This window comes from Mixophyes fleayi, chromosome 1, assembly GCF_038048845.1.
Source record: "Mixophyes fleayi isolate aMixFle1 chromosome 1, aMixFle1.hap1, whole genome shotgun sequence".
NCBI classification, from domain to species: domain Eukaryota; kingdom Metazoa; phylum Chordata; class Amphibia; order Anura; family Limnodynastidae; genus Mixophyes; species Mixophyes fleayi.
In genome coordinates, this window is record NC_134402.1 from 123,911,501 (window position 1) to 123,928,368 (window position 16,868).

At 40.9% G+C, this 16,868-nt stretch overlaps 1 protein-coding gene across 1 annotated transcript in view; it reads right to left on the bottom strand.

The window, feature by feature from the left end:
* AFG2A (AAA ATPase AFG2A) overlaps nt 1-16,868 on the bottom strand; it is a 323,232-nt gene that overhangs the window by 194,524 nt on the left and 111,840 nt on the right. The window contains exon 14 of the mRNA XM_075200108.1: nt 8,579-8,702. Coding sequence (XP_075056209.1) covers nt 8,579-8,702 — 124 coding nt within the window. The remainder of the gene's footprint in view (nt 1-8,578; nt 8,703-16,868) is intronic.

The following is a 16,868-nucleotide window of genomic DNA, read 5'->3' on the forward strand; positions in this document are numbered from 1 at the left end:
CAAGGCAGCAAACATGGGGAACAGGATATAGAACGATGATGTTGACTGTGAGGGAGATGGGGGGAGCAGAGGTGACATCAGCAGGAGGAAAGATAATAAGCTTCAATTTGTACATCTTAAGTTTGAGGAAGCGTTGTGCCATCCAGGTTAAGATGGTGGAGAGACAGTTGGACATGCGAGATAGCAGAGAGGGTGAGAAGTCAGGGAGGCTCAGTGGTTAGTATGTCTGCCTTACAGCACTGGGGTCATGAGTTCAATTCCCGACCATGGCCTTATCTGTGAGTTTATATGTTCTCCCCGTGTTTGCGTGGGTTTCCTCCGGGTGCACCAGTTTCCTCCCACACTCCAAAAACATACTGGTAGGTTAATTGGCTGCTATCAAATTGATCCTAGTCTGTGTGTGTATGTTAGGGAATTTAGACTGTGAATCCCAATGGGGCAGGGACTGATGTGAGTGAGTTCTCTGTACAGCGGAATTGGTGGCGCTATATAAATAAATGGTGATGATGATGGAAAAGTAGATCGGCATAGAGGTTGTACTGTAGGTTGATGGAGAGGATGGAGTGATTTGCTGAGAGAGATAGTGTAGATAGAAAACAGCAGAGGGCCAAGAACAGCGCCTTGGGGAACATCCGGGAGAAAGAGGAAGGGTGTGAGAATCGAAGGGAAAGACACCCAATAGTGAACCACAAGTAGGATAAACCAGAAGATGACACTACCATGTACTCCTATCTTAAATCTAAATAAACGCAAACATTTAGAATAATATATTGAACTAAATATCCAGGTCACATGACTCAATTACACTGTATGTATAAAGGTCATGTCACACTGTCCAACATTTCCACTTTCATGAATTTCCCTGGATCAGTGGGCATTAATCATGTGAAAAGTGGGAAAGGGTTGAAATTAAACAAATTCATATAAATCCAAATATGCTCCATTCTGCATAAGATAGAAGAGAAAAAGATTGTGATAATGGAGGCACATTCAATCTATATAATACTTATAGAGAGATGCCAAAATAAATGAATTAGTTAGTATTAAAATTAGTTTTTATTTTACAAATTAAAATGAACCAATAAAGTAATGTAGTCCTAAGTATTCCCAAGTGAAATATAAGATAGAAATACCATGTCAGTTAGATTAAAAACAAAAAGGAGTAGAGTATCCCCCCATAATTCCTCTGATGTTCCTCTATATTGGTTCATTATTTCTCCACAATTATTGTGATCATTTCTAGTGTTCATACTGCTTGATATTTAACTTGATCCTCATGGGTCCTATAAATGGTGATTTAATTATGTTGGATACTGTGTGACTATGTTGAATTAGTTAGGAGATATTCTCCATATATCTTACTGGTTTCACACATGAAGTCACAAAAAAGTTTTTCTCTTTTTGCCTATAGATTGTTTATATATTAATTATTCACAGGTATTCTCATTTTTAATAGCTCAAGTTTATATTTATTGGAATGTTTAACCACCATACACTAATAATGCCTTAATGCGGCGGTTCCCAAACTGTGCGCCGCGGCTCCCAGGGGTGCCGCGGCGCTGTCTCAGGGGTGCCACGGGCCAGCCATAAAAAAACAAACAGAAACACTTTACCAATCCGCGCGGCACCGGGACCCAGCATCCTCCTCTCTCACGCAGCTGTCAGCTGTTGCGTGAGAGAGGAGGATGCTGGGTCCTGGCGCCACGCGGATTGGTAAGTGTTTCTGTTTTGTTTTTTTATAGCTGGCACACGGCAGAGGGGGCAAAGTGAGAGAGGGACAGAGAAGGACAGAGGAGAGTGACAGCGTGACAGGAGGGGGACAGAGGAGAGGGACAGCGTGACAGGAGGGGGACAGAGGAGAGTGACAGCATGACAGGAGGGGAACAGAGGAGAGTGACAGCGTGACAGGAGGGGGACAGAGGAGAGTGACAGCGTGACAGGAGGGGGACAGAGAAGAGTGACAGCGTGACAGGAGGGGGACAGAGGAAAGTGATCGCATGACAGGAGGGGGACAGCGTGGCAGAGGAGCTGTGACAGGGCAGAGGAGCTGGGACAGAGGGCAGAGGAGCTGGGACAGCTTGACAGAGGGCAGAGGAGCTGGGACAGCTTGACAGAGGGCAGAGGAGCTGGGACAGCGTAGCAGAGGAGGGGGACAGCATGAGAGGGCAGAGGAGGAGGGCAGAGGAGCTGGGACAGCTTGACAGAGGGCAGAGGAGGGGGACAGCATCAGAGGGCAGAGGAGCTGGGACAGCGTGACAGAGGGCAGAGGAGGGGGACAGCGTGAGAGGAGAGGGACAGAGGGCAGAGGAGCTGGGACAGCGTGACAGAGGGCAGAGGAGGGGGACAGAGGGCAGAGGAGCTGGGACAGCGTGACAGAGGGCAGAGAAGGGGGACAGTGGGCAGAGGAGGAGGACAGCATGAGAGGGGCAGTGGAGGGGGACAGAGGGCAGAGAAGGGGGACAGTGGGCAGAGGAGGAGGACAGCGTGAGAGGACATCATGACCGGAGGGAGACAGCGTGACAGAGGGCAGAGGATGGGGGACAGAGAGCAGAGGAGGGGGGACAGAGGGCAGAGGAGGGGGGACAGCGTGAGAGAGGGCAGAGGGGGAAGAGTGTCTGGATGCAGAGGGGGCATTTTTGCATACAACTAAATAAGCATTTCTGTCCTGACCTAAATACTTATTACAATTTTTTGACCCAACTACTTCTAAAACAGGACTGCTCGGTAATTATTTTGGAGAGGTGCCTTAAAAAAATTATGGAGACTCTAAGGGTTCCGCGAACTGCAAAAGTTTGGGAACCACTGCCTTAATGTATACCTAACAGCTTTTTAATGTATTATTATGCACTACTGGTCTTTTCTTTTGTGACCAAAAGCACTCCTGTTGGCCAATAGATTTCATAAGCATAGGACTCCATCAATACTTTAATGAACATTTTGGCATCTCTATACAAGTATTATATAGACTGAATGTGCCCACCATTATCAGAATATTTTTCTCTTCTTTCTTACGCATTTATGGGAGAACACCCCAATAGATTTCTCTTTTTGGGACATATTACTTGTAGATAAGATAATTCTGGTGCAGAGTCCCCTCCTTTTTTTTTTTTAATACTGCACAATAGCTTATGTTTGACATTTCTCTCTACTTCCTAAGACACTTAAATTTATTTTATATCACTTAACAGTATTTTTTAGCATCGACAAGATTACACAAAAGTACATATTAAAAGGAACTGGTATAATTAAGTAACTCTGAGGAGAGATTATTGAGGGGGCACAATTTTGTAGAAGCGGTGGTACAAAATCTATTATCTGACTGCCATAAGGACGTTGTGCTTCTAACGTACAGGTGTTCAGGGATGTGAACTGTACACTGACTTATGCAAGCACAAAAACGTTGGCCGGCTTCCAGCAATGCCACCTACTGTCAGCAACTAAGTAGTAACTCAGAGTATTTACCACGGCTGTCATTATTTGTCTTAATGAGGATTCACATAATAGAAGACTTGTAGAGTACATGACAGCAACAAATATTAAACAAATACGACTTTAGGCAACTACATTGTCTTTTGTTTCCTGGAATCTATTAATCCTTCAGTATGCATAAAAGAACACTAATTTAATATACACCTGACAGGATAATATAAATATTGTGAAGTATAACAATGGCAAAAAACTTATTTTGACAAAACAAAATAAAAAAATACTCTTCAAGTGATTTTAAATGTTTGCATGATTTCTACTGATTATGCCAGTAAAAAATCAAAACATACTTCACTTGATTGAAACTATGAAATTTTACTATAATGGCAATACTTTGACATATCAAATACTTTAAACAGCTTCTTGTGCAGACAGATTTATCCATGGTAGTGTTTGATTGACTGCATTAAATCATCTAAAACACCTCTTCCTTTGTGAGTAGCAAGGTTCTGACAGTACATTCACCAGATTAAAAAGTGAGATGATACTATCGAAAAGTGACTGCAAGAGGACAAGAAATGTTGTTGTTTTTTTCCCTCTCTCCCATGTATTCTTGTACCCAGGAAATCTTTCACGATCCTGTCACAGAAATGTTTATTTTAATGAAGACACTCCAGCTCTACGAGATCATAGCGAGTGACAGCTACTAAGAAAATATAAACTCCCATCTGTCTAGCCTTCAATGAGCCCCTTTGTGTGGTGGTGTTCTTTCTGTTGCTATTCTGTACTGTGAGGAAGCCCCTGAAGCTTGATGGAACTCAGGACCCCCATCCATCTTCAGACAATGGCCCTGGCTGACATCACTGCCTTTCATTCATCTTCATTTGTCCAATCACATCCTGTCATTCTTATGTAAATTGGACATTTGAGGATGCATCTTTTCTGCACTCTATGATAAGGTGGAGAAAGGCTGTCAGGGGCCCCAGGGTGCCATTACAGACAGCAGACCCTGCCTTTATTCTGTGCTCTGCATCCCGGCTAATGTGTCTGACATTAACATCCAGCTCAATGGGAGACAAAGTAATTCTATTTCTCAGCTCCCTCTATGACCCACATTGAGGCAGCCAGTGTGTTCCCTGTGGATATGACACTTTCCTTATCTTCATTGTGTTTGAGCATTGGAAATTACTCCCTGAAATATGTGGCTAAGTGCCATGTACCCAACAGTTTCATGTGTTCCTCTCAGGTAATAACGGCATAGAAAAGCAAGGAGATACTTCAATAGAGATTCGTCTTACAGCAGTGCCTAAATAAAATACAATATAACAAATGTATAAATTGTGTATTATTAATATATTGCATTCAAGAAACACCAGTCCAGTTTGCAAGCGAGTAATCCTGTTCCAGGCTTATTAGACTTAATAACACATTGCTGCAGAAGGCACAGAGCACAAGTGAGCTTACAATCTAAAGCGGATAGAGCACATCAAGCAACAGTGACATAATTGGGGCAAACCTCAAAGCAGTCAATAGGACAATCACAGAAAAATTAGACTAGTTAGGCAGAAACAGCAGGATATTAGTCTCCATGTCTGCCCCCTCATGCCCCCCTACCCCAGGCATGTAAAAAATTAAATTAGGTTTATTGCTTCTATGAAAGAAATCACTTTACAAATTATAAGAAAAATGAGATACATTTGATTCTATTTGGGAGCCATGGTTTACGTCTGCTTCACCCACCCTTACCTAACCATAAATATTATGTTCTCTCTTAATAACTGATCTTATTCTAGTATGTATATCTGACACGTGGAAATAAGCAAGTCCATTCTGAACTCTATACTACAATCGGCTTGGTATCATGTGCAATTTATTCTTTGCAGATACTTGAGTATGGTATTTAATATTATTATTATCTCTTTGATTTATATGGTGCTGCAAAGGGTCTGCAGAATTTTATAAAACAGAGAAGGCACACAGGTCAGGACAAAAACAAAGAGCAATTAAAACCAACACGAATGAGAGCAAGTGATTAGGCCAAAAAGTTATAAGTGAATTGTAGAACACTTAGAAGCTAGGAGAGGGAAGGAGGAGAGGTGGGGAGTAAACTAAACCAAGATGAATCTGTGCCCAGCAGTGTGGATGGACTAACAGGATCAGAGCAGTGATGGAGATGTGAGGCAAGGGAGGCGAACCAAAGGCAGGGACCAAGTGTGGAGGTGGAAAAGTGAGGCTGGGGAGCCAAAGGCAGAAGTACCAGGAGGAGCAGGGTAAGAGGATAAGACGGCACTGCTCGTGGGATCATACAATCTAAAGGGAAGGAGTAGACGGACAGGATACACAAAGAAGGGAGTCAGGGCGTGGGGACTAGAAATCTAAATGGAGAGATGAACAAGAGCGGATAGTAAGAGGAGTGGAGGAAGAATGAGGGCGAGGAATACTGTGGTAGTGAAGAAGGATCATGAAGAGGGGACGAGGAGGACAGGGGATAGGTTAGACAGATGAAGGGTAGGCTTTCATGAACAGGTGGGTTTTAAGGGATCTCTTGAAGATTTCCAGACTGGAGGACAGCCTGATAGAAAGAGGGAGATCGTTCCAGAGAAGGGGGGCAGCACAATAAAAATCCTGAATGCAGGAGTGAGACGTGGTATCCAGAAGGGAGGTTAAGGCAGTGGTTATTGGCTGACCGTAGAGGACGGGAAGGAGAATGAATGGAGATGAGGTTGGAGGCGTAAGGAGGTATTCCTTCCCTTCTTTCCCTACCCCCATTCATTTGTCTTCTTCCCTCTTTGCTTACCTTTTTTATGTATAAAATGTTTATGAAAATAACACATGGACAATGTTTTCTGTTTTACATTTTCTTCTACTGCTAAAGTTTGAACTGTTTATTATTTAACATTTTGTGTTTATGCATGTTGTCATTTAAAAATATTTTTTTATAATGGCTTGGATAGATTATTTTGGTGACAGGTACTTCAAATATATTTAAACTTGTCACCAGGGTACAATGTCTAAGATATAACATTAACAAAACGTAACTATCCAAATCAAATATCTCTGGGTTACAAAGGTTATTTGCTACATTTAATAGATTATTTGGAATCAGCAGTTACATTTGGGCCTATACTTCTTAGTGGGCCATTCAGTATGAATGCAACACTAAATGACCAATGCACTATAAACTTAATAAACTAAAATGCAATATGTTTATGCATTGTATTGCTCAATGTGAAGGAGGTAGTTCTCATGATTTATTTTACTGTTTCATTAATGCCAAAGTGGCTATTCAATTCTCATACCTTGTATTCTTTTCTGCTGATTATACTGTACCTTTAAGTAGGGAGGCATCAGACCACATTTTAGGATTTCGCCAAATACTAAATTCTTTAACCTATCAACTGCCAAAGAAGCGTGCCGATTTCACACTTCAGGTGGCTGCACCATTTTCCCCATTTTAATACATCATTGGCTTCACCAGGAGTAACATTTTTATCTTTTACTCTGATAATGTTTATTTTTGAGGACAAGTAGAGCTTTTTTTTTTTTTAAACAACAAATCTGAAACACTACCTCTTTTTTAATTTCTAAGTTTTATAAAGGATGAAGCAGAAAAAAATTATTCTATCTTGATGACTAACTGGCAATAAATTCAATCCACTGATTATAATGTAATTTTATTTTTAACTGTTAACATTCATAGAGGTACCTGATATGCACATGTGATGTATGGGCTATGATGTTTAGATATAACATGATAACATTGTGTGTGTTTTTTCATATTTTTAATTTGTATTATTATTATTTTTAACCCTTGCAGCCAAAGGATTGAATTGAGACCAGGAAAATTTTCACTATTGAACACTGAGTTGGTCTCGCCAGCAATATATATGTTTACGATAATATCATAGTCATCCACACACATGCTCTAACACAAGGGGTGCTGTAAAGGAACCGCTTTGTGTCTTAGAACAGACAGTACATCTTTACACAATACCAGCTGGGCATATGCCATCTGCTGCAGATTTACTGTGATGCAGGTGAAACTGACAGTTATTATTTTATCCCCCACTCTGCCATGCAACATATATTTATATCATACTTGCCAACCTTTGAATAGTTGCCCCACCCCCGCGACAAAAACATAATTTTGTTGTGGGGGTGGGGTCAAAATTAAATGATTCACCCCAAATCACGTCATTTCAGCGAGTAAATTGCAGTATGCGGGATACTTGTCTGCTCTCCCGGGAGTCCTACCCGGATTTCGGGAGTCTCCCGAACATTCCGGAAGAGTTGGCAAGTATGATTTATATATGACGACTATATATATTTTTTTCCAGCTATCACTGCTACCAGTCCCCCTTCCCCCCACTGTAATAAGGTCCCAATGAGCCCTGTCTCACCACACACCAGATCTTCTTCCTGTTTTCATACTCTCAGCAGATTGTGGAAGTATCAGTTGTCAGTGGGAATCAAAGGAAAAGCCCAAGGGCTTCCCCAAACAGACTGGAACACCAATGCATTTAGCACAGATGATTTAGATGCATTGCTCTTATACCAGGAAAAGCTCATCCAGTGCTTTAGTAAGGGGGGATTTGGACCTTTTCAAATTGTAGAGGGAGTGTGGGCAATGCCAAGGAGGGACAGTGATTAGTAGTGGTAACTACTGATCACTGAGAATCACAATACAAACATAGATATACATATAGATAAGTATAAATAAGCTAAAAATAAAAGAATTGATTTAAATATAAATATAATAGATGGTAACCCAAACAAGGACAACTCCACTGTTTAATGACTGCCCTTTGTAGCAAATCATGATTCCAGAAAAAGTGATCTCTTTCATGGCTATTATCACTTACATGGCATAGCCCAGATTATATACAAAGCCTTACTGTATACCAGGGACGGACACAATATTTCTTTTTTACCATGTAAAAAGATCAGAGATTGTTATAAGCCATGAATGATATATGAAGTCAAACATTAGATAACTTTCAGTAGCTCTTCATTTTGAAAACAACACAAAGTGCTATCACAACAAGGTTTCATAATGTAGTCTTTCAGTGACATATTTTTTAGTATCCATTAGAAGATACAGGAAGTTTAGCAACTTTCCACTGGATAAATCATAAGTATATTATATGCCTACCTTGTCTATCAAATCAGGACGATTTGTAGCTGCCAAAATCAACACATCTTTTAGCTGTTCTATTCCATCCATTTCTGTCAACAGTTGAGCTAGAACACGATCAGCGACATTCCCAGCTCCAGAACTGTGTAAGAAGCATAAGTAAATAATACATAAACGTCTAGTACACAAGAACAATGTGTTACAACATTAGTTTTAAAGTAGTCATATGATTACATAGGATTTAACAAAGTTAAGGGGATTCCCCAACTTAGTCAAATTTTCTGCTAAACTAATATGGAAGTGACTTTGATAAGAACAGGATTCCACAACCTGGCCCCACAAAGTTTGGCACTGCATTCATTAGAATCTTAGTATTGCCTGTATAGCAAACTTTGTAGATGCCATTTGTCAAAAAGGTACTTTGCTAGCAGAACGTGGCTGGCTAACATGCATACATGTCAATAGGACAACAATGGTTACTACGCAGCCCAATGGTTCTAATAAATATAGGCAGTCAGTAACACCATACAGCAATGAATTTTAGGATAACCGAGAAATGAATCACTATTTTTACAAACTAAGCCCCTCCCTTACTGTGTATTAGTTCAGATGAAGGATCAACTTTTGTGGGGAAATCCTTTATTTTTAAGATGCAGTGGTTAGCATTGCTACCGCACAACGCTGGGGTCATGGGTTCAATTCCGACTAAGAGCCTATCTGTGTGGAGCTTGTACTGTATTCTCTCACTGTGGGTTTCCTCCGGGTGCTCCGGTTTCCTCCTCCATTCTAAAGACATACTGGTAGGTTTACTGTCCTCTGGCAAAGTTAACACTAGTGTATGTGTCCGTGTGGTAGGGAAAATAGACTGCAAACTCCACTTGGCCAAGGACGGATGTAAATTACTAAATATTCTCCATAAAGCACTGCAGAATAAATAACTGTTAATACATAACTGTTAGCAATGTTAATATTTAAACACACTGAAAGTGGTTGTTCCCATTGCAATGACGTAACATCCCTTCCTTGCAGATGAGAAAAAGAGAAAACAGATAAACTCCTTACACCACTGGCATACACATGATAAACAGAGCCACAATCATAGACATCCTAGTTATCCCCATTTAGTACCTTGTAGTCTCAGTTTCTAGTCATCGATCTCTTGACAAACATTTTAAAAAATAATATACAAATCCTACAGGCAGGCTACAAAATCTGAAAAGCAGGGGTATGAAGTACTCATCATCTGTGGCTCTCTACCAATGATAAAAGAATGTAAATATAGTTCATATAACTGGGCCCTGTTTATGAATATTTCCCTCATTGCAGCAATAAATATAATTCTGAATTGCCACTTATCACGGTGGTAATAAAATGAGTTATCACCCACATAAAAATGTTGCAGAACAAAATATCAGTGTAGGAGTTGCTATTCAGTAAAAATAGAGAATTGGTAAGGCACCTGAAACCATTAACAAGACATTGTATATTGTCATTAAGTAGAATTCATTTGAACTAACACAGTTTGCTCACTTTGTAACAATATATGAAAATACTTTATAAATGCTACATCAATAAGTTGGATGAACACTACTGTAAGCACCCCCACAGCAGAAATCAGACAGTAAATGCCCTGGTAAATACTTGCCTATTCTCCCGAATTTTCCCCCGGACCCCTGTTGAGTAGGCCAGACCCCCAGATCACGCCTCAGATTCTTCTGAAGTGGGCGTGGCATCAATGTTGCGAATGGCGACGTTGGGCTGTGGGAATGGTGATGGCATAGAGCATATCACATCATCACATACCCTGAACTAGTCTCTTGGACCTCCCCTCTGAGATCTCCTAGAGGGGAGGTCCCATAAAATAGGCAAGTATGCCCTGATGTGGTCAGGAGCTTTCAAATGTAATTTCCTGACCTGATGGCTGTACACAACATTAAAAGTGAACAGCTCAATGCCAGCTCACCCCTGTTTGGCAGAAATCTGCAGCGCCCGCTTGCCGGAGTGTGACATATCTCTCCCCACAGTCAATAAGTCCTGACTTTCGGGACACTGCCCTAAAAGCAGCATTTTTAATAGATGGTGTGTAGATCATAAGGAAACAGATATGAAAAAATATCAAATTGCTGATGTCAACAACAAATAAATAAAAATAAATAACGTACAGTTATTAGTGATAGAGAAACTTTGACATGTTAAAACTTTAAAAATAAATATCTCAGCCATGTGTAAATGCCGTAATCCCCAGTTACACATTGTGGTGATAAAGTATTGCACAAAGAGTCTCTTTTCATTGTTTCACAAAGGCAAACCAACATACAATGTAGATTCCAAAACTGCTATTATATCGGACACATAAAGCACCATAAAATATATTAGGAGGAAGGTAGTAGTCCCATTAGTTCATATTATGCAACACAAGAGTGTCCCCAGTTGATATTATGCCACAAAGTAGTGCTCTCAGTTCATATTATGCAACACAACTGTGCCCCCAATTTAAATGATGCCACATAGTAGTGCCCACAATTCACATATATGCCACACAGTACTCCTGGTAGGGCCTATGGCCATTCTGCCACTGGGGAAAAGTCTCCCAGAACCTTACAATATTTATTGTTTGGTCCCAACAGGTTTTAAGTGCTAGCCTTCAGGTACTTGTAGAAATGAGGCCTCTAGAATAAATTATAAATATTTGTAGAGGTTATAGTTCTAAATCAAGAATTTGGTGAGATATTGAATCCTGTGCATGAATAAAAGAGTACTTGCTCTGATAATAAAAGTATTCAAAGGAGTGTGCCTCATAAAAAAGGGACGAGGAAGGAGAGCATGTGGGACAGAATTAAATAGGAATAGAACAGGAAACAGATAAAGACAGAACCTAAATTCAGGTTCTGGAGATTCATTGCCAGGGAAAGTTGTAATATAAGGGGGTATCATGTTACAACCACTGTTTTACATTACAATATCAACATATAATAATTAGGCCATTTACACTAGAATGGAATTAAATGCAAATAATGCAATATGATAACAGAGATGTGGGATGAAACCCCACACAAGAGGCGGAAACCCTCTAAGGTTGGTTATAGTTCCCAGCACCCAAAAGTGGTATGTTTAAATGAGATATACCTGAGGGAAAACAGTTATGGGGCTAAATACTGGCATTCTGCCAATCTTGAGAGATCTGTGGATCTAGTATAATTGTGCCAGAGGCATCTGTAGCATTAGGAAGGTTCCACGCAGGGCCAGACTGGCCATCTGGCACTTCTGGCAAATGCCAGAAGGGCCGATGGCTGGATGGGCCGTCCCGACTGTTCTTGGCTTCCTGGGAGCTGGTTCCTCCTCAGGAACCAGCCACCTCTGTTGCGCGCTGCTCTGCTCCCTCCCCTCTTATGCAGCTTCCAAATGTATTTTTCCTTAATGGAGGAGGGGATCACAGGGGGAGAGGTGGCGGGGGTGCCGTGATTTTCGCGCGGGGGGGGGGGGGGGTCGCGGGGGTGCCGCGATTTTCATGGGAAGGGGGGGGCAGGGCCTGTGTGACTTGCAAGTAGAAGTTTGTGTAATTAGGTGTGAGTGGTGGTCCAGTGTATGTGCCACACTGAAACAATGAAACATAAGTAGTCCAATAGCTATCCAAGAGGATAGGCTTGCTAAGTATGTCAATCTAACTGATTAATACATTGGGCCACTTTAAACAGCTCTGTTCTTTCCTCTTGTGCCAATTTTAATGTATCTCACATAGGTAAAATCACTTATGTTCAGTCTATGGGATAATTGACACTTGTAGGCTTGCTGTTACGCTAATACCTACTACTGTATAGTGTAACTGATACCGTCCGTTAAAAGAAAACTTCAATGTGGTGAGAATTTTACTAAAGTGCCGTGATTCTGGTGCGGGGGCAGGGGGGTGCCACGAGAGGGGGGGTCAAGAGTGTGAGAGAGCCAGGAGGTAGGGTGTGCAGGGAGAGGGGTGAGAGAGCCAGGGGGGAAGGGGGTGCTGGGAGATGGGTGAGAGAGCCAGGGGGGAGGGGGTGCTGGGAGAGGGGTGAGAGAGCCAGGGGGAAGGGGGTGCTGGGTGAAGGGTGAGAGCCAGGGGGGAAGGGGGTGCTGGGAGAGGGGTGAGAGCCAGGGGAGAAAGTGGTGCAGGGGGTTAAGTGAGAGGGACAAAGGAGAAGATGGTGCAGGGGCATAGGTAAAGGAAAGTGAAAAGGGGAAGACATCATAAAACACAAATAGTATTGAAGAATGGGAATGCACAGAGGGGACAAGTGTTAAAAAAAAATTACAAAATCAAGCCTTCATACTCCATTCATTTATATTTTCCATACCCCCACTTCTAAATTTCTACTTCGACCACTGCCCTCTGTTCCTACTCCCGACTGGCTGTGTGAGCTGACAGCTGCAGATCCCTCATCGCCCAGTGTGCCCAGTAGGAGAACAGAACACAGAATGCCATAATCGGGTAAGTTCATATATTTTCTCGTCTGCAATGTGTTTTTAACCATCTTTTCTTGAACTGGGGGCACTACTGTGTATCCAATGACGTTTAAAACACTATGTATTGCTCATTATTGCGCTGTAATGTTTCTTGCTGTAATCTGTACAGCGATTTTTAATTAAGAGGAAAAAACACTGCTTGTTATAAATTTTATCTGTGATTGTGTCAATATATCTATTTTTGTTTGCATTGTAAATGGTGTATTAAGCTGTTCCTGGGACTCACACTCTCAGTATCTGATATGCTGTACCAATTTTTATTTCTGAATGAGTTTTTGTCTGGGCACTACTAATGATTTGGGGGCACTACTATGGCATAATGTGATTTGTGGGCACTACTGCATGGCCAAATATGAATTGAGGGTAATACTATGTGGCATAATATGACCTTTGGGCACTACGATGTGGCATAATATGAACTGGGCGCACTACGGTGTGGCATATTATGAACTTCTGCCAAAGGCAAGTCTCTCATTGTTGAATATGATGGGAGCCCAAAGAAGTTGCTGTAACGGGGCCCAAAATTCCTCTTGTCGGCCCTACCTGTGAGTCAAGGGGGTAGATGTCTCCAGGTAAATAATCTAAATGTTTCCAATCTAATCAAACTGATGGATCACATCCAATTATCTCTCACCCACCTCCTCTATCCCCCTTCATTTATATACTGTGTTATTTAAAATGAATAGAAAAGACGCATATCCAGTTACTGTAGTAAAAAAAATATTTTTCTCTGACATTTTGCTGTAGATGGAAATACTTTTAATGCGGCCATGTGGGTTCAAATGATCATTCAATAGTTATGTATTTTCTGATATATTTGTTAGAGTTTTATTTCATGTGGAATGATTCATGAAAATTCCACCATTACTATTTAATTGAGGGAAAATGGTACCTGTTACCTATATGTGTGTAAGTATTCTGTTGTTGCTATCTTGTGGGAGATTTGAAAAAAGCAAAACATTGATTTCCTACAGTGGCGTCTGTATGGGGTGGTGTGGTGGTGGCAATGTTGTAGTGTGTTTGAGACTTAGTATTGCTAATAAGTTGGAGAGGGTATTGCTGTAATGTGGGGGTGATGCCGGTTGCTGTAATGTGCGGGAGGATGCCGGGTGGGTATTGATGTAGTATGAGTGTGTGTGGGGGGTTAATTATTGCTGTAATTTGGGTACTAATAATTTATAGACATGGTATTTATTGATGTAATTGGGGTGCTAACAATGTAATGTTGAGGATTATTAGGAGAAATAAATACCCCCCCTACACACACACACACACTACATCATGTTGTACTGCACCAGCAACGCACACTGCGCCAGCATCAGTGTGCAATATAGTGAATGTAGCCGACAAAATGTGGGCCTGTGTGCTTTAAATGCCAGGGCTGATTTTTAGTCCCAGTTCGGCCCTGGTTCCACGTTTGACGTAGCGGACAGCCTTGGTCAGGAGAGATGTCTCATAAATAGCAGATTGGTTGGATAACCCCACTGGCAAGGGATCTGCTGTTGCCAGAGAATTCTTGATATTTGGTTACATTTTCAGTGTCTCAGAAAAACAGTTATAGGCCTCTCAGCAGACCATGTGTCAGCAGAACCGTTCTGGCTCATTTTAAAGTTCCGCTCCTTAGTTTCAAGATGATGACCCTGGGGGCTTCCTTTGAAGCCAATTTAGGTTTTGGCAATTTATGTTACCTATTTATTATTAGTTCTGTTTCCAGTTCTGGAGCCCCTTTAGATTCCAGGAGGTCGTAGGTGTGGGGTTGAAAAAATTGCTCCACCAAACCTGAAATTTTATTTCTTCTTTTGCTAGCTGCCATGGTCTGCACAGATGCAGCTGTACTTGAGAGAAGTGGTGGATGGATCCTGGGAGTTGCCTGCAGGTCTCTGGGCTGTGACCCAGACCCATGCTAGAAGGCTGCCACTAAGACCAAACACAATGTACCATTTTAAATTTGCCCCTTGGCCACTATATCAGCACATGGCACTTCCAATCTGTCTGAATAGTGACTGCCATAACATCAACACTCTTTTTGGAAACAATTCCTAAATAATAAAATAAAAGACATGCAGAGCTTATGAGCAAGTCTAGCATTTGCCACAATGACCGAAAAAAAATGATAGGAGTTCATTTGTAGAAGCATTTTACATACAAGGAAGAGCCTGTTAAATGTACAATTTCAAGGCCTGACAAGGCATAGTAAAATATAGGGCTTCAGGGAAAAGCAACATATATGAAACCTACACAGAAAAGGGTATTATTTGTGTGGCTATTGTTTAACGTACATAAGTGTAACAGGAACATAGAGAACTGTAAATCCTTTGAGTTTGTTCCAGTGTTCCCTTTTGTAATTTTCATTTTTGACAGGAGGTCTGGAAAGTTTGCTGGTTGATATCCAAGAGGTTTTCATCAGCCATAAAGCTAGAGAATCACAGTTTAAGCAGGATGTTTTTGACATGGTGATCCAGTGTAGATAGAAGGGCAGGAAGCTTGGGTTTGTAATCCTGTCTCTTTCCACTGAAGCATGGAAAACTGAGCAGCTCTTAGCAACCTCAGAATGACAATATGTAATAAATTGGAGCAGGGGGCATCTCTTACTAGACAGGCACAAATCAGATTGCTGATTAACTTTTCTGGTTAGGAATACCTGAAGCATGACAACATGAACTTTGACATTGAAGATAAACTCAGCACCCTTGCATACTTCTTGTCCAGGGATCCATGTAAATGAAATGTGGTAGCATACCAATTCATTGTTTTTTTTTTTTCTTTATTGTACAAGAAATATACACATTTTGCTTTAAATAAATTAAAATTATGTGAGAAGCCACTGAACAGTTCTGTGACCGTTTAAAAACATAAAGCCTTTCACACAGAATGTGTATAGAAAGTGATTTCTAACAGACATCAAACTTAAACAAGTGCTACAGAATTCTGAACTAATGACATCAGAAAGCAATGTTAATAGATATATTATTTACAAACATTCATGTTATTTAAAATAATTAGAATCCCAATTGTAAAGCGCTACGGAATCTGCAGGCGCTATATAAATAAATGATTCCTACCATGGCGCTATCTGGGTGGATTCTGTATGTTATCCCCATGTTTGCGCAAGTTTTCTCGGGGAACTCCAGTCTCCTCACACAGTTCAAAAACATACTTGTAAGTTAGCTGGCTTCCAATAAAAAAAAAGGGGACTTGTGTGTGTAAGGTTACTTTGACTGTAACCTCCAATGGAACAGACTGATGTGAATAATTCAATAGAATAGCAGCTGAGTGCTCCCAAGATGGCCGCCCCACCGTCTGCAACAATGTAAAGTGTTCTGTGTCCTATAGGGAGAAAGGCACTATATGAATAAAATAATTATTATTGTCATGGATATTATGACATTTACTTAGAAATTACTCATTGTGACTTAAACCAGGTGCAAAGATACACAATGATATTGCCGCCCATCAGCAGCAATATCTATATGCTTCTTTCTGCTTGGCAACTAGTGTATTGATTCCTCCAGTTGATACTTAAATTCAATACCGATGCAGCTATTTTGTCTGTCTATTCTAATTAGTTATATGTCATTTCTATTTGGACTTCTAGAAAAGAAGATTCATATTTCATTTTTAAAGGAGTAAAAAAAACAACTAACGTTGATGTGTTTGTATTTAATCACATTTACATTTTGCATTTACTACTAACATTGTCAAGCCACATCTCTATGCTATTGTTAGGTGTTACGAACACGCTCTCAGTTGCCGTCACTTTGGGGGTGTTTGCTATATGAGGTCACACGATTCCGCAGTCTCTCTCTACCTATGA